The following is a 25,682-nucleotide window of genomic DNA, read 5'->3' on the forward strand; positions in this document are numbered from 1 at the left end:
TCACCTTAAGGTAATTTTATTGTTTTATAAGAAGCACAACATTTTCAAAAAAGTGACCAATGGCCAAAAGCCTGCAGGGATATATTAAACAACAGAGAACAGGGAAACAGACTGTTGTATAAATGTTAAATAATTTAACAAATTGCACTATAGGAAAGAACAGGGTTAAAGTTACATCATCTTACTTGTAATTCTAGTTCTTTGTTAAACAACAAATTTAAGTCAATGGAGCTTTCACAGTCCTCTCTATATGGAGAACAGCTGTTCAACTTTTACTAGACAGCTGAGGCCACAGTGTCTGTGAAAGCTGCACTGCCACTAATAGCTGTAGGCAGCTGCCCACAGTTCATCTCCACACTGGAATGCCTCTTCCCACATTCACACTACAAACACACAAAGCACAGGTGACAGAGGTGGCTGCAATACACAGCATTTATTTTAAAAAATGCCAGAAATTCTTCTCCCATAGAATGAAAACATTAATGAAATATATGAATGAAAAGCTATCTTGTGTACAAGTTGGATAGTCTCATAGCCTACTATATTTTCATTAGAGGGAACACACATCTGCTGTGTTTGTCACTGAAAGCTGCCACAGAGCTTTAACATATAGCTTTAAAAAAAAACCCAAATCAAATCACACTCTTCCTCCTCTCAAACAGTGCAAATCTGTACAGATATCTTTATAGCCCTTATATGTATGGTTAGTTAATGCTTCCAAACATTATTTTAATTAGGTAATTTTCAAAGCAAGTTGCCAGGACTCAAGTGAATGCCCCTAACAAAATGTCTAATAATCTGGATTTATAAATCTTCTTTTGTACAAAGGAAAAATAACCAAAATGCACAAGCAGTTATGCAAGGAAGTTACTGCTGATTTCATTGTGATTCCCAACAGGACATTTTCGAAACCACAAACAAGGTATTGACAAATGGCCAGTCTGTACCTGTAAGAGGCGATGGTGACCCAACTGGTGTTGATGGATTCGATGGAAAACTACTGCTGGTATGATCAGGAGAATAAATCTGATGACAGACAAAGAGATTATAGATTAGTATTAGTTATAATACAGGAAAAAAAGCTATTAGGATTCTTTTTCATGTTTTAATTGTCACTCTTGATTCTGGATTGACAAAAAATGCAATTTGATCCTTCAATCATAGCTCTGCTTTATTACACTCAAGAACTTTCATTTTCAAGCAGCTGTCCAAATAAGCACAGTCTGTGTTTCATAGTGACACAAGTATAACTGACCTTCCTGCTCATTTAAGAGCAGCAGAAATTACAGCCTTTTTGTCTCTGCAGGGGAACGATTCACGGAAGAGTTCACAGTACACAGCTAATTATATCAAACAAAACTTCAGGAAAATATCAATGAATAATGACTGTCCAAACTTTAGAGAGAGATTTTAGCAGTCAACACATGTTATCTGCTAAAAATTAATCCTTCACAAAATACCAAGAAGGCATTCAGGCTCTCTTATTATTGGTACCTACCAAAGAGGAAACACTTGAAATTTTGTTCCTCTTGCACTGTACTGCAGTATATAACATGCTTCTCTCTTATTTCGGTATCAATTGGCCTCTTGAGATACTAAACTTCAACTTACAACAATTCTTTTCTTGCTAATAATGAAATTAAAAACTACTGGTAGAAAAGAAGACATAATGCTTAAAGCCTTAATTAAAAATTAAAATCTCAAGACACTGGGTAAATTCATTTTATGAAGGGAAATGAATAGATTTAGAGGCTGACTATGGACTTCAGAACATATTTTTATAGGTCAACGGTTCAAACCTGTTTTACTTGAGCAGAGACCAGGATTTGTTAGTCATCAGATGGCAGTTAAAAAAATCTTCACTGGCAGTGTGGTTGATGTCTCTTCACACAGACAATATGACATTTCAGCATTTAGCTGACAATAACTTCATTAAGTTCCATATTGTATTTTCTGAACTGACAAAACCAGGACCTGATAGACCACATGCTCCTTCCTGGTATATCGTACTTTTCCATTAGAAAAGACCATCAGTTCCCTAATGGAAATGCTTCCTCCTTTTCATACATGCTAGAAAGGAAATATATTTAGAACAAACTACCTCATACTACCGGAGGAAATTCATGCATTGTACATCAGCATAAAAATAAATCCTGGGTGTCAGTAAAAGAACTGCAGAGAGTTTCAGACAGATAAGATACAGAAAATTAAAATAAAGTCAAAGGCCACAAAGTTTTATTTGAAACTGCTAATTTTCCACAGGCATACCTGCCAATTTTATTTTGCTGTATTTTATAACAGGGAAAATCTACAATACAGCAAAGCCCCAACTAAAATACGAGGTCAGGATTCATTCTGCATGCAGTCCCTGGCTGCTGTGCTGTTAAATGACCAATGATGAACAACCCTGACACCTTCTGCCAGGCTTAAACGGTAACATGACTCATTTTACTGCAACAAATGAGACTCCTCCTCCTATCAGTCATGGTCCATTCCAATCAGTGGGGTGCCAATATGCCAGGGTCTAATGAAAAGGCTCTTAGACAAAAGCTGCACAATTGAGAGCCTGCAGAGCCAAACCTCGGAGCTGTTAGTCCAATTTTTTAAACACTACAGTGTACATTTCAGTTAGGCTTTGTTATGTTAATGTTATTGAGTCTAAAGCAACAAAGAAACTTAATTCATGAATTACTTTTAGAAGTCAACTTCCCTACATTTTCTTTTCTTTTGTGGAGGGACCAGTGGCTATTTAACTACCGAGACGGTACAAAGGCCTTTACCCTAGTGCTGAGGTAGGAATCAAAACATAAGTTATCACAAAGAGGTCTGATATAATCAACAAAGTTAAACAGTCCTCCTGTTTGATCTCCTCTAAATTAAAGACCAAGTGTTTTGATTTGGCATTAGGCAATGAAATAAACCAGATGTTTCTCCTGCCATATAACCCTCCATGGGCACAATCTTAAAGGGTTATTGTTTGGCAAATGTTCAGGGAAACACATTAGAAATGGCACGAATACCCAGATTTTCTTTTCTTTCTATCTATACTAGTTCATTATCCAAACTAATGCATAATCCACAGGGCTTTGGGAACTTTGTGTAAATACTTTCATGTACAATTCTCTTTCTTGCCTACCCTGAGATTAAGACCACAATTATCCAGGCTTAAACCTAAAATAAAAGAACCTTTGCAAATGTATTATCTGGCCTTACATGTTTAATCACATACTATTCTGTATGGTCTTTAATACCTAAACTGAAGAACAAATGTCGTATCCTCTGATGTTTCACACATGAAAGGCCCATTGTGAGATGTACATCAACAGAATTTTAGAACTAGAAATTCCTCTCAACAGTTGCAGCAGCAGCATTTAAAGCCAAAACAGAAAGGAATACAGTGGCATCTTAGGGGGAAAAAAAGGCACGACAATCACAGTATTTGAATAAACTTTGTTCAAACAGAAAAATATTATTGATTTCCGAGCTGTCAAAATTCATGTGTGTCAGCTTCACCTGCAGGAGAGCCCAGCTCCCTCTCGCCCAGCCGCAGCGTGCTCGCTCTCGCTGAGGGAGCGCAGGGAGTGTGCTGGGTGCGCGTGGTGCGGGGTGCGGGGGAAGCAGATGGATGAGGCGAGGGATTTGAAGTGTGCAGACTATGGCATGCACTGATAGAGCAGATGGAATGCATCACCATCAGCTATGACAGAAATGATTTATGGAATGACCTGGCTGCTCCTGCCAAGCAACAACACGGGATGACAGAAACAAGTTTCTATGACAACCAGAGCCCACCCACCAGTTAGATTAAACATTTCTGCCCTGACTTCCACTCGCAATATATTTAGTTTTTCCTCAAAACATCAGCCTGGCTTTCTCAGCTAGTGACTTGGACAAAAATACCTGAAAGGATGAGAAAATAATTTAGAAAAGGAGAGCAGTGGAAAATGTCATCAAGTCCCGCAGGTCTAACTGGCCAGCGTGTCAGACTTAACAACGAAATCTTGTTCCGGCTGCAGAACTGCAGACACCCAAATACATCTGCAGAGCAATGAACAGCCTGGAGTATGTGAGCACTGCCATTTCTAGGAGGCAAAGCCATCCTCCTTCTTTTCTGACAGGTCTCAAACAGACCAAAAGAGAGCGTTAACTGCCCTCTGGACTCCCAAATTGTTATCTACTTGCTGAATCCCTGAAAGCAACAGGGACATTTTTCTCCTCAAAGCCAGTAGGTCAGAGTTCTCCTTCCCAATATGGACATTACAGACATTATCAGATCTGGTAATCTTTTAACATATGACCCTCTGAGGATGCAAGGGTAACAGGATCTGCATGAATATGCACATTTGCATTCACTGGTATGAGGTGAGGGATGCAGAATGCAACACAGGGACAGTCATTTAGGGCTGCAAAGTTTGCTCCATACAAGAAATACAAAGTGCTTCCCCAGCCACCATTCTCAATTCTGAAATTTCTGCTGCTGCATATCAATTGCACTTTTATAAAAAGTACATCTGATTGTACTAATGAAAAAATAATTACTGTATGCATGCATATGGAAACAAAACTTACAGTAGAAGATACTTGCCATATTTTACATTATTCCAACAGGAGTTTAAAGTTTAAATTTATGCATACACAACATTCTAAAGGCTGTTCGATAGATTACAGCTATACAATACAGCACTCCGAACCTCTCAGTTTTGTAAGACCACTGAGAAAACATTTTAAACCTTGAGGCAGGATCTGCTCTAAGACTAATGTTAAAAATATTTTACTTTACCTAAAACCTTACAGAAAAAAAAATTAAAATCAACTTTTTGTGATTATCTTTTACTTTGTCTAACCAGCTTTTCAAACCAGATCTGCCTTAAATCATTTGATCACCTGAAGAAAAAGGAATTCAGAATGAATTCTTCTTCAAATAAAAGCATTTTCACTTGCATTTAAAAAGGACATTTTTCTAGTATAATAAATTGCACATTGTTTTGACTTCATATGTAGAAATTCCTGATTTGATATTATCAAATGAATGACATATAAAAAATGGATTAAAATATGTGTTTCAGATCTGAATATTCTAACTGCTACTTACAGATGCCAATGCCTTTCCAAGTGCATCACCTGTCTGTGAGCTTCCAGCACCATTTCCTCTGTTTCCTGTAATGTGGAAAGTAAACCCAACACTTATTTTTAAAGCCGAAATTTTATTTACTTTTATTATTTTATTCATCACATAGAGTTGAGCAACCACTTTTTAAATGGATTTTCTGAGGAAGTCAGTGTCAATAGAATCAGTTCTCATTAGACTTAAAAATTTAATTAAAACAATTAGATTTACATTTAGATGCTCTCCTCTTAAAAGTCAAACACAGTATCACAGCATCCCACCATGATAACTTAAGGGCCAACAAGTGAAAGTAGCTAGAAAAAGACAAATTATTTTCTAGGATCATAGCCTAATTTTAATGAAATATGAAAAAGAAAATCAAAATCAGGAAATTACATTATTGCAGCTTATTTCTAAACTGCTATCACTGAAGTGCTGCACATTTAATTAATTCTTAAAACCAAATTCACAAAATAGTTCCTTGTGTGTCTCCTTGCTCCCTCTGCTCTTAATTCCCTGTGTTGTATTCTCATCTTTAGTTTAAAAAGTCCCTGAAAAGCTCTGATGCACCAAGCTTTCTGTCACCCCTGCTCTCAGTTGCATGTCAGCAGCTTTGCGTGCCCTTTTGCTCCACACACCATTAAGCCAAGAGGAAGTCTGAAGCCCTGCCAATTGGAAACACAGAGAGGAACTGAATCCTCAGAAATATCTGCTTTGCCGCAGAAGACAGACCCTTCAAAAGCAAATCTTCTTTCTCCAATTATCAACTTCTAAAGCCAAAAAATGTATTGAATGTGAATGTAAGCCATTCACATCAGAAATCTAAATAATGCAGTGCTCGCTGTTTCCAAGTTTGTGACAAACTTGGATTTTCCAGCCTGAATTTCCCATGCAGATTCACTAACTGGGTTCTGTTTAAAGATCTTGGTGAAAAACATGTTCCCAAATCAAAGCTGACATAGTTACCCTAACTTTTAAATTCCACTTCCTTAAAATGAAGCTAAGTGCAAATCCTATCGAACCGACAAGGAGCATCTACAAGCATTTAACTTCTACAGCTGTATCTCAAGTCGAGCAAATATGTGCAAGGAACAGATGATCATCCTGTATTTCTTGCTTCCTAGGTGAGCACAGAGGAGACTAAACCAGCCACCATACTGGCTACTCTGTAATCTCTAAAACTGTTAAGAAAGGAATTTACGATGCACTTTATCAAGCTCCCCTAAGAAGCAGCCTTCGTGCCTTTCTCCAGAGCAGTGCTTTGGTGACACAGCAGCTCTGAAAACTTCAGTGCCAGAACTGCCTATATGGACACGCACAGGTACTGAACTACAGAGGGACAGTAGCCTTAAAGTCACACACATCCAGTCCCTGAGCACAGGCTTGACTGTGAAAGCAAATAAATGGGTAAGTCTTAAGCTGACTGAAAAACAATTTGCCTTATCTCAGCCATATTGAGGACAGAAATATCACAGTGGTGAATTTTTCCTGATCTACAAGCATGCTATAAATTAGATCTTACTAATTTTGTGCGTCATGCAGCCCTAAATTTCATTTTCTTGTAAAATGAAAAAAAAAAATCAGGAAGAACTTTTTACCCAGAATATTATCTGATCCATTGACAGGTGGAGTGTGTGAGGCAGCTACATAAGGTGAACTGCTGGTACTGCCACGATGGAAGCTGGACATTGGAGGAAGACTGGCATTTATATCTGTAGGTGAGACTGAATGCGGGGGATAGCTCTGGAGAGAAGAGAAGCAGACATAAGACATTAAGTAGTCCTTAAATAAATGTTGATATTTTAAAATACCAAACATGTAACACCCAGCCTTTTATTACGGAAGAAAGGGACTCATCCAAACTCTGAACAGATCATAGACAGCCACAGATTTTTATTTATACAACAGACATAACTAAAAGGACATAAATCTAATAATACACGAAGTTTGTGATTTCTAACTGGGTTTTTAACTGACACACATGAGCAGCAAACGAGAAGTTAATTCTCCTAAGTTAGATCTCCATACAGAACTCTAAACAGATGAATGTGTGCTGAGTCTTACCAAACGGTCGTGTGTGTGCAGGCTGCCGTAACTGCCGGACTGGGACATGTGGGAAGAGGAGCCTCCAAGCATCCCACCATAGCCAGGCTGGCTCATGCCATTGGATGAACTCCAGAGGTCAGAAGAATTGTGGGTCCCATCTTTTTTGGTAGTATTTTTTCAGCAGAAAAGAAAACAATAAAAATACATTTAATGAAGAATACTAATTTCTCTGTTCCTTTACAAGATTATTTTAAACAAATACAGAATTCAGTTACTGAGACTAATATCAGTGGGGAAATGGTGACCAGTTTATACTGCATCTTCTATTTTCATACCACCACACTGTTGCTATATTTATTTTTAAAAAACCAAAGAAACAACAGAGGCTTTATAGCTGAAATATAATCCAACCACAGCTGAGAAAATACCACGCACTTCTGCTAATTACACAGACCTTCAGTAAGGCCAGATTTAAATCAAGAGTGTTGATAAAAAGTCCAGACTGAAAGAAATAATAAAAAAGGTGGAAGGATAAGAAGTTTGGCCAAACAGAACTCATTATAAACATACACTGCAAAACATCTATTTACCTAAAACAAGCAATTTATAGTCTAAGATATCGTAGCACCACAAAAATATAAAAACATTTCAAAATAGCAGATTTAAGCAGCTGAAATGACTACATTACATAAGCCTTAGCCTGTGTGTCAGTGCAGTTTCCCTTCTGTAGCACAAACTCAAGTGCTCTGTGAATTCCCGTACTGAGACACTGAGCTCTCAATGTGCTCCAAACCCTCACCAGACTGCAGCACGAGCTAATTGTGTGACGTGAGGCTGAGGAAATGGATTCTGCTCTTGTTTCGTTCAGTGCAACTCCCTTTTTTCTGGCATGCTGGATATACAAGCATTTGAGAACATAAGACTGTTAGCTGATATTGTACAGTCAAATTCCAGAAGAGTCAATAAGCCCCCACCTCATTTTTCTCTATCACTCCAGTCTGCTGCTCTGAAGCCTCTACAAATCAAAGGATGGGAATTCTGTCCATCTGGCCTGGTGTGTAATCCCTTTAAATTTCAGTCAGCAATTAATGTCATGAGAAAAACTTTACATCAACAGACAGTTCCCTTCATCTAACTGTTTCAAAAGTACATAAAACTTAACCATAGGCTCTAGCACAATATGCCCTCTTTACACTTTTCCATTTACCCAGTAAAACAGTGTCTGCAGATTTCTGCCTGAAGGACAAGTGACATTTTACCCACCTTGCATAAAGAAAGTGCTAGCAAACATACTGCTTGGTGGCTTAGGAGATGGGTAACTTGGAGATTCTCTGTTGAAATCATCAGAACTTGGGGATGGTGCATACACCTACATATTGGAGGGCAATAAAAGCAGGTTAGCAATAACTGGGTGTAATGCATAAAAAAAACCACAACAGCATACAGATATAGAGAGAGAAAGCACAAATAAAAAAAGAACAGTGTAGCAAGCCGCAGCATTTGTTGCCCTTGTTTTATTTGCTTTTTAGCAAGTTGCCACAGTACAGAGGAACTACAGTAGAATGATCCTAACAACACACTTTCTGGTGTGCCAACTCAGCCAGGTGGCCTGATAAAAGCCTGAATGCTGATTTCGCTTTCTAAGTACATGACTCGCACAGACTTGTTGCTCAAGATAAAAAAGCAAGATAAAACAACTGGGCCCCAAACAAATTTTATTTTAAAACAACTGTATGCTTATTTGAATATTTAATTAGCTGGCATCCCAACAATCAGAAAGAAAAGAACATCCAGTGACAAATAGAAAGGTTTTAATGCAGCCGTTTTATCATCCATTCAGAAACTCACACGCCTTTGGAGAGCCATCAGAAATACATGCATGCATGTCCTCAGGAATAATCTTAAAACTGCAACAGCAAGCATGTAATTTTCACACTGGCCTAGCATTAAAGAAAAGCAATACTATTGTTTTCTTAGTGTTAACACACCAGTGGAATGCCCGTTCTCAACTTGCGAGCAACAAATATTCTTTTCAAGTTAAAAACGTAAGATGCCAAATAAACATAATGGCTCAAAGTCCTTCACTGCAGCAACTCTAAGAAGAAATATAAAGTGTGTTCAGGAATAAGTTCAGTAAAATGAACAAGGCCCAGTATTCAGAGTCGAGGACTTTACTCATAATTAGTTGTTCTATACTGAATTTTGCAATGATTAGTGTGTGTTAGAAGATAAATAAAAAGCAAATCAACATACACAACAGCAAAAAATATAAAAAATGTAACATCGAAACTGGAGCATCTTTTTGCTATGAAGTAAACAATGTGGTATTTTAAACTGTTTATCTTATTTGTTAAATACAGATGATTTCATAAAAACGTATATGATGAATAATTCCACAACTTTAAAGCTTATATAATGCAACTTAAAAAGTGCACTGTGCCCTAACATTCAGAAGTGATTATTTTGATCCCCTCCTATGCACGTACAGACACACATATGTTTCTACGGCATTCACAACTCTCCCTGGTCTTTCTGAGATGTTGTTTACCAAGCAAGAGAAGGGCCAGGAAAACCAAGCCAACCAACAAAAAAGCCTAAGTTCCCCTAAAAAAGAACCATTGTCCTCGCAGAGGCTGACTGTTCTGATAGGGACATTGAGGATAGTGAAGTGGGCAAGTCCCGCTCCATTTGCATCCCAATCCCCCTCCTCCCGCTGCCCAAGGCTTTTGCAGCCCTGCTGTTGTGGGAACAAATGGCCGGGATGTGCCCGAGCCAGCGCCTCTGACATCACCCGCACCCAGGCACTGCGCTCTCGGCCTCGCTTCACAGCAGCACCACCGCAGCAAAATCTCTGCAATTCCACAATGGTGGAACGGGACAAGGGCACAGGGCACGGGTACAGGGCACAGCTGTCGGGATGAGCCCTGGAATGAAAAGGGCAGCAGGTAAACAGACACCTGGTTGGAGGAGTCAAGTGGAAAACTCAGAACTTTAAGTTACATGCTTGTTTACCTTTGGTTTTTATTGAAAACAAATGATTTTTTTTTTTCTGAAAAAAAGCTTTTCGGAAAGCTGCTCAATATTTTACTCGAAATTTTTCAGTTTATGGAATAGACATAAAATAGAGACACTTACCAGACCTGAGTGACAGAATGACAATACATCCTGAGCAATGTTCGCAGTACATATGTATTTACTCTATATGATGAATGCATGTATATTCCATGCCTGGGACATATTTTAACAGAAATGTCACTCTGTCAAATTGTAAATACTCGCACTCATAAGACTGCAAACATATTAGGTAAAACTGGGCTTAATTTACAAGTTCTCTGTTGTGCAGAATAACACAGCATATGCTATAGCTGATGGATAATCTATCACTGTCACAGGACAGCAGTGGAAACAAAGCTTTATGACATTTAGGACTGCCACGGAGATGTACACTGATTAATGCAAAGTCACCTACAGTGACGAATTTTACTTCTTTTAAACTGCAACGTTATCTATGAGATTTGTAAATACAAGCTTCAGACTGAAATTTTAACATTTTACATAATTGGGTGATTTATAAAAACTGATTAAACGCTATCTCAAAAGGGGAATTAAGAACTCCGGCGAATGTATAATTTACAAATATGTATGTACAAGCCATTAACATAATAAAAATGTTATGAATTATATAAACGTAAAAGAGGCCCTTCCAAACAGCTACATGAAAGTCTTAGCACAGACACATAACTTCATATAGTTTCTGCTTGTTTTGGTATCTTAACTATAGCTTGCAAAAACATAGCTGCAATGTTATGAAGCTGCACTTGTGCCAGTCTAGATTTTTCAGATCAAAGGGTTCTTGCGGCGAAACACAACTGATGTGGTCTCAAAGACTTCATTAACTCCAGATGTGGGGAAATAGCCAGCCAATTCCACAAAAGGAGCGAGTCTCTTTTAGTTACAATCAGAACTACCCACAAATTAAAACCAGGCCTCTGATGTCATCTGATCACCTGCAGATGAGCGCCGGGTTTTTTCTGGTTAATGACCTAATCATAATTTTTGTCCTGCGTTACTACAAACAAAATTTAAAAGCAAAGGAGAAATTTTACTAAAATTAACCCGAAGTCTATGACATGTAAAATACAAAAGTTTTAAATAAGAAAGCTGACAAAAAGGATGAAATTTTATTTTTAAGTGGGGAAGCAATGCATCAGAGCAAGCGGCCTGTTCACTCTGAAAGGCACACAAGCAGTGGGACCCCCACCCAGCCAAATGTACCCCTGTGGCTGCTGGCACGGCTGTGCAGCAGCTCCCCTGTAGGACTTGGTGTCCTACTTAAAGGGCTTTCTCTTCTGCAACAGCTGAGTAAGGCAGTTAAAAATATGACGTGGCTGCTCAAGACGGCCTCTTTTAGCTATTAAACTGATAACACTGACATCCAGGAGGCATCAAACCAGTTTTTCCTGGCTGACATTCCCACTAAGACAAGGAAGGAATACTGTTAAAAGGTCAGCCTGTTTGCAGTCTCCTTGAAGAGGGCTGTCTCCAGCAGGTAGAAGAGGAGCCCATCTTTAATCCCCTCAAAAACACTGTGCCCAAAGGCACCGAACGTGCCTCCATGCTGACAAGCAAAACACTCTCCCATTATGAATGGGAAATTCCCTTCCGATAAACGCAAGCCAAAACCAGTTTTTTTACATGACTTATCAAGTCTTGGACTCGACTTTTTTGGAGCTGTGCTAATATATACATCAACCCTAACGCTGCAGTGCTCCTGAAGGGTTGATAGCCTCTGCTGAGGCAAGCAGGACAAACGAGTTGCAGAGGACGACAAGTCAGAGACCCACATCAGTCTCTCCTGCACCCTGAATTGGTTTACATCTCTCCAGCAGGAAAAGAAGGATGACAACTCAGATTTCTTTATCTGGGGAGTGGTGGGGCCTGACTTCAGAGCTGAAGAGATATTAGGTGTGCGACATCAGATTTTTGATTTGGGTTTTTTAAAAAATTTGACTTGTTTAACCAAAACAAAAACATCATCCCAGTTCTGAAATCTGCCTTGGTGATTACCACAGGTAATGAACACTACCATGAAACTTATATGGAGCTAATATATCTAAAACATTTCAAGTATTATTCACTGTTGTTTCTATTTACTAATACAAGTGCCAGTAACTTCAACAGTAATTTGAAGATCTGGGTTCACCCAATTTTATGCTACATAAAACTTCCAAGTTTTGTTCTATAAATACATTTAATAAATATAACACTTGGAGTCCTGTTGGCATCCATCCTCTCAGGCAATTTTCCTGTTTCAAATTCTTAAATATTTATCGATGTTTAATATTAATGTTAAAAGCAGATTAAAAAACCAGCAGTGAAGCAACCAAACTTACTTCCGATGAGCTCATGCTATCTCAAGACCAAGGCTTCCATCACACACAGTGTTTATGAAATTATGAATTATGTTACTCATTTAAGCATAGTTATTAGCAATTCTTGGAAGTTCAGGAAAATATTTGTCAAGCTGCTTGAGACAGAATTTTTTGAAACCAGTAAAGATGAATAACCTATTCTGTAGCTTGTAAACTCTCCTAAGTAGCCTATCTGCATTCCATCAGCATCAGTCATGCAAGTGCGCACTGATGAATGATTTGTACATGTGGCAGAACTTTACAGAGTATTATCTGCAGGTTTTGCAGCAAAAGCTAATTTTGCTGAAAGGCAGTTCTAGGAAAAGGAAACTTGTTTTCATGTTTATTGTATTTCTGACAAAATCATGTACTAAAACTTCAGGAATGCAGAATATTAACTACAGTTTTCTATACAGCAAGACAGAAGCTTCAAAAAAACAACCCAACCAAACCCAAGATCCAGTCTAAATTCTTATCTAACTGATATTTAAGCAAGATGATAAAATGAAGAGCCCTAGTGTCCTAAGTCACATATTCAAACATACTTTTGTTTCCAATACCAGGTGTAAAGGTTCACGTATTTAAAAAACCCTTCTTGCCATCCAAAACAAAAATAAAAGACTCCTTTAAGAGAACAGTCCTGCCTGCAAATCAAACCATATTTTTTAAGGATGATATAAAATTCAAACTTCTTAGAGTAGCTAAACTGAATTCCATCTTAAATAAATGTTTATGCAGTTTAGGCATGCTATACATGCCTATTTGGGTATTTTTGAAATGCAGAATCCCACTGTAATGATACATAGCACAAGCACTTCCTAGCTTCTTCCCTAGGGAATGACAATTTTCAAGTCATGTTAAAAAGCAAGAGACAAACTTAGCAAAAACCTCAAATTCAGTACAGAGAAACCTATTGGCCTACTTTGTTTTTTTATTGGTAGTAGTAGTTTTTATTTTTACTGTAGCGTGAACTAGAGAGGGGAAGAAAAAGAAGGTAAGACAGCAAAAACAAAATTAGGAAGAAATATGTGTTTATATAGTGATTGAAGATTCTTTTTATATTTTATTTCCTAAGCAAAATCTCTTCACCACACTCTTCAAATCATGCTGTCACTAAGGGACACATGCAACTACGTCTTCAAAAATTCCTGATTGAATTCAGATTTTCAGGAAACAAAAACCAGAACAGTTGAAACTACTCCGCCTGTTTCTTAACCTGTTCCCCGTATTTCAGAAGGCCGCTCGAGCCGTGGGAGGAACCCCAGCAGCAGCAGTGCCCCCAGAAACACAGAGCAGTGGATACAGGCCATCTTCTCTGCTTGTCCCTCTCTTCTCTGAAGCCACTCTCTGGTTCTGCACCTCCAGCACAGACTATTGTATTTCTCCAGGCAGACCTTGCTGTGCACGTGCTAATGGGAGCCCAGGCAGGGAGCAAACGGGGCGTGTTCCTCCTTGGTGCGTTCTGAGAAATACAGATCTGCCCATACGGCACCTGAGCCCAGCCTGGCTGCTGTCATGTCCCACGGAAATGGACATAACCTTCACTTTAAAGCATTCACAAAGCTTGTTGCAGACAAGACACCCTTCTGGCAGGGGACCACTGCTCAGCAGATTGGCAGCTCAACCCAATGGAGTGGAGCAGGGAAAACTCTCTTGGGCTGATGAATTGTAACTCATCGTTTTTCAGCGGGATGGGGAGGGGAAAGAAAAGAGCGAGAAACAGAAAGAAATAAAAATGCAGCTGACCAGTGTTTACTACCTCTCTTTATTCAATGTCCACAGCCGCGTGCCCCTAGAGATTTTCCAGATGATCTTATATTTGTCCTGACTCACAAATGTTAGCTTTGACCTTGTGTAAGTTGCTGTGGGCAGCATATGGTACAGAACAGCTTTAATTGTACCTTCCTCCCTGTGTACTAGCTGGCCCAATACTAATAAAGGCAAAATTGAATCTTAGCACCTGGCTGCTCCAAAATTTACAAACCGAAAACATTTTACGTGGACGTTAGAAGCCTTAGTGCATTATTTACTGCATAACAGGCACAGCCAGGCATGCTGTGGTGTCATCTGAGCATCACGCAGGATTATGAACGTGCGCTCTGCCCTAACGCTCGGTGACGGCCGCGAGACCGGCACTTGCTGCCCGAAAAACCCCAAACATACCCAGCTCTGCCCACACCTCTGTGTATCTGTTCATCTGTACACATGTGCTTATCAGCAGTGTGCTTATAAAAAGCTTCTTACACTCTCAAAATTCTCAAGGACAAGAGTATTTTCTCAAAAAATATCCCAATATAAGCTAGTTCACCAAAAAGCAAATCACAGCACACTGCATATATGCAAAATACCTATACCTCCTGACTTTTTTTTTGTCCTTTTTAAATAGGCATTGTAGAAATCTACTGTAAAAGATGCAGGCTCTCCACCTTGGAGAAGGGCTCAATCTCAGCCTATGATGAGAAAAATAAATATTTATTTAATAATAAAATATACTTGTACATAGACTGGTATATTAAATCAACCCATAAAATGCACAAAATAAAACAATAAAGTAACTATACTCACAAATCTATTCTCATATGAAATAGTAGTAATAGGTGATATCAAATAAAATATTTTTTTTTCAAAAATTACTAATTTTGGTGATAGCTGACACATTACTGCATTGTCATCTATATTAAAATAATTCTACATTACATTTAGAAAATAACTAACTTATTTCTATACTTGTAGGTGAACTCAAAACAGTGGAAATCATGCAAATCTATTTTTCTTTTAAACACAAAGATTGTATCAGACTCCTATTAAGTATCATTTCGGTACTCTTGCACTTCCTAAAATCTAAATGAAAAGGCCACAGTGAATGCCAAAGCTTGCTTATTTGTGCATTAGTTTTAAAAAAGGCATAATTTACATTTGTGCAGTTACCTCTACCTAAATATTTCTGCAGCTTTCTTTCTAACGGAGATTAGGTATTTTGAATATCTGGGGGGCTGAGGTCTGCAGCATGGCTCTTGAGTGAAAGAGAAGATAAAACTTTATTGATAGAAACAATTTTTAAGTGTAGTTTTAATTTTTTTTCCTAAAAGCTGTATATGAAAATGTTCTAAGATTTCCTTAAACTGAGAGTATTTTCTATATGTCAACAGGTGAAGGGCAAAAAAAAAAACCAAAAAACAAAAAACAAAAAAACCCCCAAACAACAACAATAAAAAAACCCAGGCTATGTCTAGTGCAGTGCAAGTCCTTAATTTTCTTTATGAAGCAGATAAGGTCTTTTTTCTTTTTGATTTGAAGGGGATTCTTGAAATACATATTTTTTTCCTATAGCACCTACCACACATAACAGAAAAATTTCACTCCTCAGCAAGGGACTTGTATTAAAACACTACTTTTTACTTTGATAGGTCCTTCCTAAAAATAAGAAATTTTAAAAACTGAACTTCTTCTAACAGTAAAAGCCTCGGATTTATATTTCAATCTTTAATATATGTGTCAGTCCCCACTGAATCATCAATTGGGCTGCTCATATGCTTGGTTTTAAGCATAATATTAAGCTTTGTTTTGGCTTACAAATTAAAGAAATTGAAAAGAAGAAAACAATTTTAATAAAAAGTCTACACATATTCTACATGGGATTTCTCACTTATTTTGTGAGTAAATAAATCCAATTTTATATACATTAGCAGGTACCGAGGAATGCCAGCACCCAAAATGTCATACGATGATCTAAATAAAAATCTCCAACTTGAACAATGAAGTTCATGCTAGCAACTACTAATTTATCACACAATACAAATAAAAGCACTAAGACATCAAAATTAGGGTATGTACTGTTCTCTCACTGTAGAAAGGTTCATACAAAGATTTGGCAGACACACCAAGAGGCGTGCTTCAAAAACTAACACAAAAACCAATCCCACAACTCCACATAACCTCCTTATGTGTATTTAAATTAGTAATTTAGGCAAACTTGAAGTATTCCTCGGAGAAGCAGTGGTAAAAGTTACTAAGATGTTTAAAAAAATTAAATAAAACCTTGGGCAACATGATATAGGATGATCATATGATTTGTCATCTATTTACTAAGTTTTCAAGCTCATAAAGGTCACCTCTGACCCATAACAGGCACATGCTATCAATTTTCAAGCCATGCCCTCCTACAGTACCAGCACTTCCATCTACTATATGCCTGGAAATACTTAATAAGATCAAAGCCTTTTTTCCTGCTACAAGAACAAAGAGAAATGTTGTAATAGAGTGATCTGTGCTCTAGAAAGAATAAAATCAAAACTCCATGCAAGTTATATTCCCTTTGCTTCAGGGGTATTGTATAGTTAATTTTACTTAAGTCTTATATATATCTTCACATAAAACTTCAAACAGATTGTTTTAGCCTAGGAGCAGACATGAAAGAAAAATCATTTCATATTTGAAAGACAGCTGGCATTTATACCAAAGGAAATGAAATAGAGACCAAGCGATTTTACTGATTCCTCAACCTCTCCTCCAGTGTCTTTGCTGTTATTCAAGAAGCCCGTACACAGTGTCTTTTATGAATATAAAGATTCATAATTTAATTACCATTGAACAAAAATCTTGGCAAAAAAAAAAAAAAGTTTACTAATGAAAGCAAAACTCACACAGGCCCACGGGACGTGGACCAGCAATAAAGAAACAAAACAAAACAAAAAAAAAAGCCACAAAAAAAGATCAGTATCAGCATCTCCCCTTTTCCTACTTAATACTATTTTTATAACAGAAGAAAGCCAAAACCACATACAAGATAAACAGACTGGAAGAAACACACCGTTCTTAATTTACCATGGTATGCTAATTTTTACACACAAAAATCAGAACTGGTGTTCTTATTTAAAAAACCAGAAGTATCTACCACGAAACAGAAATAGCTCATTCAACTTCCACTAAGTTAAATCCACAGAGGTTTTTCCCCCCCCTCCCGCGTTTGCAGGAACATTTGATGATTCCGAACTCCCGCGGCGAGCGCCCGGCGCGGGCGGGCAGCGCTGGCGGCCGGCCCGGTGCGCGGCGCTGCCCGGGGCTCGGGCCGCGGGAGCCGGGGGCCGCGGAGCGCTGCACAGGGCAGCCTCGCAGCGCTCGGGGAGGGCCCTGCTTAAAAACGAACCCAAAACAACCCCGGCCAAACCTGCAACCCCCGAAGAAAAGGCGCGGGCACGCAGGACCACAAACTTCGTCGGGTCTTGAGCGGCCGCCCGTCCCCCGTCGCACAAAGCGGCCCCCCGCCCCAGCGCGGTCCCCTCGGAGCCCGACCCGCCGTGCGCCCCCGGGGAGCTCCCGCCCCAGCGCAGCCGGGCTGGCGGGGCCCCGGCGCGAACTTGCGCGAGCCCGGCGCGGCGGCCCCGGACAAAGGCGGCCCCTCACCGTCTTGCCGTTGTAGTAGTACATGAGGGAGCTGCTGCCCACGCCGGGCACGGGGTAGGCGCAGTACATGGCGCGGCTGGCGCGGGCCGGGCTCAGCGCGCCGCCTCCCGCTCCCCACGGCATCCACCCGCCGCCGCGCACATGGAGCGCTCAAAGGCGGCTTATGCAAAGCAGGACTGAACCATCTCCGGCCGGCGCGGGGGTTGGGCGCGGGGGGCGCGCCAGCCCCCGCTCCGCGCCCCGGCCCCGGCCCCGGGAGGAGGCGCGCACGGGCCCGCGGGCGCTGAGAGCTCGGCACACGCAGCCCTACGCGCCGGGGGCCGCAGGGAACCCGCACATGGGCACGTCCTGAGCCCTAAGATAATCGTCTGCTTTTTGTTTTAATTAAATTAGAGCACTTGTGGCCGTGCAGACGCTGCTCGATGCAGCTCCAGCCACACGGCCATCTGGCTCTGTCTAAAGTTGCTTCCAACTTTGGCAAACGCTTCCCAAAGGCGCGGGGAGCTGCTGGGAGCGAGTCCCAGGGGAGAGCCCGAGCACCCCGCGCCCCTCCGAGCAGGGCAGCCTGGGGCAGGGAGGGACCCTGACACAGACAACACCTACACAAGGTGCTTGGGTTTAAAAAAAAAATTAAAAAATCATGTAAATATTTTCACTGTATGGAATCATCCAAAATCCATCTTTAAGATGGGGTATACAAACTATAAGGAAGGAGTCTCTTAGAAACACAAGTCCAGGGTCCCTTTATATTGTATAATACAGTTTTGTATGAACAAAGCACACATACGTGCCCATACAAGACAGGGCAGAGAAGGGGAGAGGACCTCAGAAACTCTGTCGCACCACAAAAACGCGAATTATTCAATACAGCACACAGACCCCTCCTTCCAGCACAGAGACCCCTCAATGTCTGCACACTATCAACGCCTGGTAGGCCTTTTTGCTTTCTTCACTGAGCAGGGGCATCATCTAACATTAACTCTTAATGAGGCGTACATTTTTTTTATTTTCTACAAGTGAACACAGCTGGTTATTAACTGAGCTTCTGCTAAGTCAGATACTGACTTCAATCCAGGGAAAAAAAGGTTAACACACAACTACGTTTCTCCACCTCTAGTTGTGTCTACTGCCAATGCTGTGAATTCTCCCTGCCTTCTTCCTGACAAGAGCAGGAAAATATTTCAGGATAAGGAAAAAAATGGGTAAAGTTCAATTCAGCCATTTGCAGGGAGAGAAAGCAAGTTGCAGAAGTCTGGTTCATTCTGCCAAGCACCTCATGTGTCAGTGAAACCCTCTGAACGAAAAAGATCCACAAGGGTGATAAACTGACTGCAGCTGAATACTACAATGAGATAAAAATCTCTGTGTAATGTCCATTATCTCAGGACATAACTACTGTAGTGTCTATAAATATACAGAATACATACACGCTGACAAAAAATATTCCCATCTCAAGCTTCAAATGCTTTTTCAGTGAACTCTTCCAGTCAATTAGACTACTGTGCTCAGAGTATGTTGGCAAATACATCCTGAAGTTTCCATCTGCTGAAGAACACTTGCATTTTTACTGCAAGTCAAACTACGCATCCAGAACTGTTTAACTATGCAGCAAAGCTAATGATATCTGAACCAAACTCCTCTACAATACAAAAGGCGTAGCAGCAGCAGCTGCAAAAAAGAACATCACTATACTGCAGACTATTAAATTGCCAGGCCTGCAGAGTGACTGGCGGCTTCCTTCTTCCCTAGGGACCACAAAGACCCATTTCAGTCCCCAGAGAGTCCCTAAGAACCTTTGATTCACAGCTAACAATGCTGTTCCTTAAAGCTTCTCACTAATGTTCAGGACTCTACAGATGAGACATGCTAAAAGATCTTCAGATCTTTGCATGTGCTACTTCTTATAGTGCACTAGATTAAAAACACTACTTCAGAATAAAGTACAACTTGGAAAAGTTGGAAAAGATACTTTTAGCTTACAGACTTGAAGTAGTAAGAGAATCCTTTAAAAAATAATTTTAGCATGCAAACTTTTGAAACAATAGAAGTACTTCCAGGGTAACAGCAGTCAATTCTTTGAAGACTATCACCAACATAGTTGTAATTGCTACTGCACCTCCATGCACACATACCCAGTTTTCAAAACAGTTGTATTAGAGATGAAGAGCACGATCAAGCCCCCTTCAAATAATAACCATTATCCACCTATATATAAGCAACTGGAAAAATGTTAAAAACATCAAGCAGAGAAACCTAACTTGACTGTGTAGCATTGGTAGGAGGCTGCTCTGTGTTCAGCTGCCCTATACTTGTACAGAGCAATGTAACAAAAAATACATAGGTAATATTAACTAGTAATGTTTACTAACACTATTAACATTTATCAGTAGAAGTAAATCATTAACCTTGTTCACCAGTACATGGGTAAGACAAAAGCAACAATATGATCAATAAAACTGAGGAACGCCACTGCAAACGTCTGTTTGTAGACAAACTGGTCCCTCCATAATGAGTCACTAAATGAATTTGCTCCTGGCTTACTTCCCCACAAATCAAAAGGATAACAATTGCATTTTACTGAAAAGGAAATTATTTGTCCTACACTCAGTTACATCATTGGGAATAAAATCTTGAGTGCTCAATGCTTTAAAAGTATCACTGTATCTGCTCTACATTTACTGTATGAAAACATTGTTTCTCACATTTGGTACATTGAATGACCATACAGGATCAGGCCATAATTCCATCAGCATATCAAACTTGAAATCACATAAGTTTACTTTCACCAGGATAAAATATGAACCTAAACCAGAAGAATTTGAAAGACTGCTGAAAACAATGCTATGTTGTTAGCAATAACTCTGTATTTGCAGGAACTGCTACCAGGTAACTATTCCAAAAGCTCCTGAAGTCCAAAGCAAGTTTTTGTTTTGTGGCTGCAATTTTTCTAATCCTCATTTAAGCCAAGCAACAGCTGCTCTGAAATTTGTTTTCTTAAGAGAATCATGTTACAGTGAAATGAATCATAGCTGGATAAGTGGTACTGTACAGGGTACAGTTGTTTACTCCATTTTTCCTTGGTGACAAGTCAAGGGTTAATCTTATGACTCAGCCTGACAAAACAAGTCAGCTGGAGACAGGGCCAATTTTTTAAACTTGATTTCAGACAGACATGCCGTCAGCAGAGGAGCACTGAACTGACATGCACTTTGTAGCCCGAATTGTTTCCACTCATGACCCTGTAGTGTGTGTCAAAAACAATAAACTGCCTGTTCCTAAAGTATGTAAAGAGATTATGAAAGCTGATGCAGAGTGAAATACTGACCTAAAAATAAATGAAGCTACCTGTAAGAGAATATTTTCAAAGATGATTTTAACACTAAGAGATTTTGTGAATGAACCACATGCTCTCCCTGAAAACAAACTTTTATGTGAAATACATTTTTGTTCCATTTGTCAGAGTCACAAAGCAAATACACCATAAAGCATATGTAATTCATCACTTGAATTTATAAAAAATAAACACAATTTCCACAGATTACTGAATGTTATACCATATCAAAGATAGTTACATAACTGTCTCAACAGACGAGCCATTCTCTAGTTAAACATATTCCACAAAACTGAAATACCAAAATGCTTTAAAAAGGTATATGCCTTTGATCAGTTTTGTTATTTTAGATGTGTCTGTTCTAACAAAAAAAGCACCAAATCTTTTTCAATTACGTGCTACTAGAAATTAAAGCTCCTCTTTCACCAACAAAAGCAACTGTAATGAGCAAACCCAAGTATCAAGTATCTCCTTGTGGAGAGCTAGCTTCAGTCTTGCTGGAAAACGCCAGAAACGTGGTGAGAGCCCAAGCCTGCTTTCCATGGGGAAACCAGATCTTCTGTTCTTACCAACTTCCATTATTTTCTTAGGGGCTAGGCTAACCTTCTAGCTTTGGAAATAAGGCAAAGGTAACTGTCCTAGAACTCTCTCCTTTCCACCCCACACTGTCCAAGGCTGGAACTTCTTATCAATTTCAACCACGTTCAACAGAGGAACAGAAGTTTCACAAGTGATAAAGTTCTTATCAATTCTAAGAAAACGGGAACCTGAACAGGAGAGACAGACTGGAACCGATACAGAACAACCTGTTGCTACATAAAATATACATAGTAATTTTGAGCTGTTTGTCCAGCAAAAATTCAGAAAAAACATTCTATACATCTTTGGATTCCCAATATAACTTATTTTAAAGCCAAACATTTATGATGATTAACTATAACAAAGCCAGGGTTAGGACCATTGCTAAGCCATGCATTGAATATGATGCATAATGTAGCTGTCAGGATAGACAAGATTTCAAGCTATAAGAAAGAAACCTGGCTGTTTTCAGGGGAAAACACAATGCTTATTATACTGTCCTCTATGTAATGCATCAGCTAAGTAAATGTTAATTTATTTTAAAATCCTGGAAGGATAGCCTTCTGTGTTAACCAGCCACTAAGCATGCTGCTCAGCAGAGATGGAGCAGATGAGCTGTATGGAAGGCAATTTAAAATAACCCAGTAGACTAAATTTTATAGGCAATCCCTCCTGCCAATATCCAAAGGATGATGTTTTATGCAAATTAATTTGCTAATCTACACAAGAGCTAAAGTAGTTTGGTGGTTTTCCTTTTCAAAGGGTTTGTGTTTAACTGCATATTTAACATTTATGTTACTATAACCAGGGAAAAAGAAAGAGTTTGAAGGGATAGCAAATAAACATTAAATACTAATTAAATGGATATTAATTGCTACCCACTACTTTCACCTTGCAGTATGACAAGGTTGAGGGGTAGTTTTTGGGGATTTTCTTGTTGATTTGGGCTTTTTTTTTTTCCCTGCAAAAAACTCCAGTTATCGGTGGCAGGTACGAGTAAAAAATAACTATTTTTTTAAATAGGAAACTGTAGCTAGGACTTTTCTGTTTCAGTAGTTCTCTAAATAATAATTAATTTATTCAATATTCAAGTTGAATTTATCCAATTTTATGAGATATTTACATTATTAAACAAATATTTTCTTGGAATGGGAAGAATGAAGAAAAAAGTGCTGCATATTCCAGTCTTCAGAATAAATCACAAAATAATTTCTTAGAGGAAGTCTAAAATTTGTTTCAAAACCATTCAAATTTAACTTTGATAGGATATTGCTCAAGTTCAGAAAGTTCTATTATTTTTCTGAAAATATAAAGCACTTACAGTATGAAAGCCCCTATAGGAAGGTCTTAACCACCCATATCTGCATTAAAAAGTAAACAAACATGTTTACTATCCTGAGGCAATAAACTATCCTATTAGAAGCCAGATAATCACCACAAAACGTGCTAAAAACCCATCCAGCCTAGAAACCTATGCAGACCTTCAAAGAGTTTTAAACCCTGAGATAACTCAGCACGGCTGTTACTGAAACTCGCACAAGACTACCTGAAGTACAGATCCCTGCACACCAACAGCAGCGGGCCGGGCGATGTCCGTGTGCCTGCGGGGTCCCTGTGCCGGCCCGGCCCGGCTGTGCCCGGCCCGCCCGGAGCTCTCTCCCGGCCCGCCTGTACCCGGCCCGGCCCACCCGGGGCTCTCTCCCTGCCCGGCCGTGCCCGGCCCGCCCGGGGCTCTCTCCCGGCCCGCCTGTACCCGGCCCGGCCCGCCCGGAGCTCTCTCCCGGCCCGCCTGTACCCGGCCCGGCCCGCCCGGAGCTCTCTCCCAGCCCGGCTGTGCCCGGCCCGCCCGGGGCTCTCTCCCGGCCCGCCCGTACCCGGCCGGGCCCTGCGCCGGCGCCCTCGGCCTGCAGGGGGCTCCAGAGGCCCGACCTGCGCCCGGCCCGGCCCGGCCCGCGCACGCCGCCGAGGCCGAGGCAGAAATTGGCTCTCGGGGGCTCTGGAACATGGCGAGGCCAACGCTGAGCGCTAGCTGCGCCTCGGCATGGAGCGCCTTGCGTCCCTCCCCCTTCTCCTGTGCTCCAGCTCGCTGCTCGGCTAAACTGCGAATGAAGCCGAGAGCTCCCACAAGCCAAACAATCCTTCTGTCACCCAGAATCAGGAACACACCCGTGCCTTACAGAAAGGAAGAACTAACAGCTAATCGTAGCTATCAGTGCAAGTGGAATGAAATCCCACAACTGTGTCTCCAAGATTGAACAACTTGCTTGCTTTATAAAACCTGATGACACAAGCAACTGTGGCACTAAAATAGGTCATTTAATTCAATTTCTTTGCTTCATTGTGTAGTCACATCTACATGTGAAATTTTACTTTAAAATGATGCAGTGCTTTACTTTCAGTACCATTCTTTTGAAAAAGCATTTGTTTTGGTTTTGCATTTGGTTGGTTTTGTATTGGCCATTTCTGACAAAGCAGCCAGCCCCGCTTTGGGGCTGAGCGAGCAAGCGAAGGGAAACCACTCACTTCAACAGCCCATGGAAGTGCAGCAACAAAACATTCCTCACTACTTTCCCAGCTCACTTCAAGCTTTATAAACATCTTCCCACCAAAGCCACAACTATTATCAAGCAAAAGATAGTAAGAAATAGTCTTCAGAAAAGCTTCTATCCTTATCTATTGTTATAAAACACCACACCAATTTGTGGTAATGGACACATTCATCTTTGAGGAAAAGCAGAGTTGCAGAAATTCCATCTAACTTCTCTCTAAATAACATGAACTGCAACTCAGTATTATTTTAATAACATCTTTTCTAACTATACACAAAATTTAAGGTTCTTTTATGCAAATCTACACTCTAATTTAAGAGCATCCAATACACTCGTTTTGATATGTTATGAAAACTTCAAAAATAAATACCTCCAGTAAATCCAAACACAGAGAAATTATTTGACATCATTATATATCCATCATGGGTGTAGATATATGCAGGATTTTCAGATCTTCAGAGAAGATCTCTCAATTAAGCAACCTTACATTAGTTTACCACAGTCAGATGACAGGACAGTTAGTTTGGAAAAATAACCTGATTGCAAATTTTTAAAAAAGCTTTCAAGAGTGGGTGCTCAAGTACCTTCACCCTAATTCAGTGAGATCTCGAGCTGAACTCTCATACCAAGACTTTGCAATGGGCTCCCTGGTTGTTTAATGACAACTAAATGTTCTCATGTAGCAAAGAGCAGGTGGGATGCTATAATCTGAGGCTACTGCAGTTTTCAGATAGATATCAAATAAAGGCCATGTTGAAAAAAAACCCTACAATAATCCAACCAGAAAAACAGACCTTTTTCTTATTAAACACAAAATCTCAAATATTTTAACTTGGTTTGTAACATAATTTAGGGGTTGGATTTTTATACATTTGCATTTTGTTCAGGTACATAGATGAACACAGTGTTTAAAAAGCAGTACTTAGCAAGTCCCTAAAAACTTTATTCTATAAATCAAGTGACCAAAGAACAAGCATAAAGCAGAAGATGGAAGACTGTGTATTGAGGAAGAAATCCTAAGTTCTGTGTGGCATTATCCATAAAGATTTATTTACTCAGTTTCATTATTTAACTTGCTTTGTAAAACACAGCAGTGCAGAGAGGAGAGGGTCAGGAGAGTTCCTGCTGGCTTTGAGAGCTCTCGCTATTAAAGACAAGTGACAGTTGAATGTATCACTTGACTGTGCAAGGCAGCTCAGAACAGATCTGAACAAACTAAATCCTGCTTTTCACATCTGGGCACTGTTTGTGGACAG

At 39.8% G+C, this 25,682-nt stretch overlaps 1 protein-coding gene across 14 annotated transcripts in view; it reads right to left on the bottom strand.

Annotated features, from left to right (window-relative positions):
• Positions 1-25,682, bottom strand: part of TCF12 (transcription factor 12) — a 160,757-nt gene that overhangs the window by 21,354 nt on the left and 113,721 nt on the right. For 6 of the 14 annotated variants that reach the window (XM_041418418.1, XM_041418417.1, XM_041418416.1 and 3 more), the window contains exons 10-14: positions 8,417-8,522; positions 7,172-7,311; positions 6,706-6,850; positions 5,093-5,157; positions 948-1,026 (exon numbers count right to left, since the gene is read on the bottom strand). In XM_041418418.1, coding sequence (XP_041274352.1) covers positions 948-1,026; positions 5,093-5,157; positions 6,706-6,850; positions 7,172-7,311; positions 8,417-8,522 — 535 coding nt within the window. Of the gene's footprint in view, positions 1-947; positions 1,027-5,092; positions 5,158-6,705; positions 6,851-7,171; positions 7,312-8,416; positions 8,523-9,950; positions 10,051-14,918; positions 15,015-17,731; positions 17,907-17,967; positions 18,259-23,423; positions 23,579-23,672; positions 23,698-25,682 lie in introns of those variants that run through there. The other 8 variants (XM_041418424.1, XM_041418426.1, XM_041418422.1 and 5 more) reach the window with 8 other exon arrangements.

This window comes from Onychostruthus taczanowskii, unplaced genomic scaffold (assembly GCF_017590055.1).
Source record: "Onychostruthus taczanowskii isolate IOZ18803 unplaced genomic scaffold, ASM1759005v1 scaffold6, whole genome shotgun sequence".
Lineage (NCBI taxonomy): Eukaryota > Metazoa > Chordata > Aves > Passeriformes > Passeridae > Onychostruthus > Onychostruthus taczanowskii.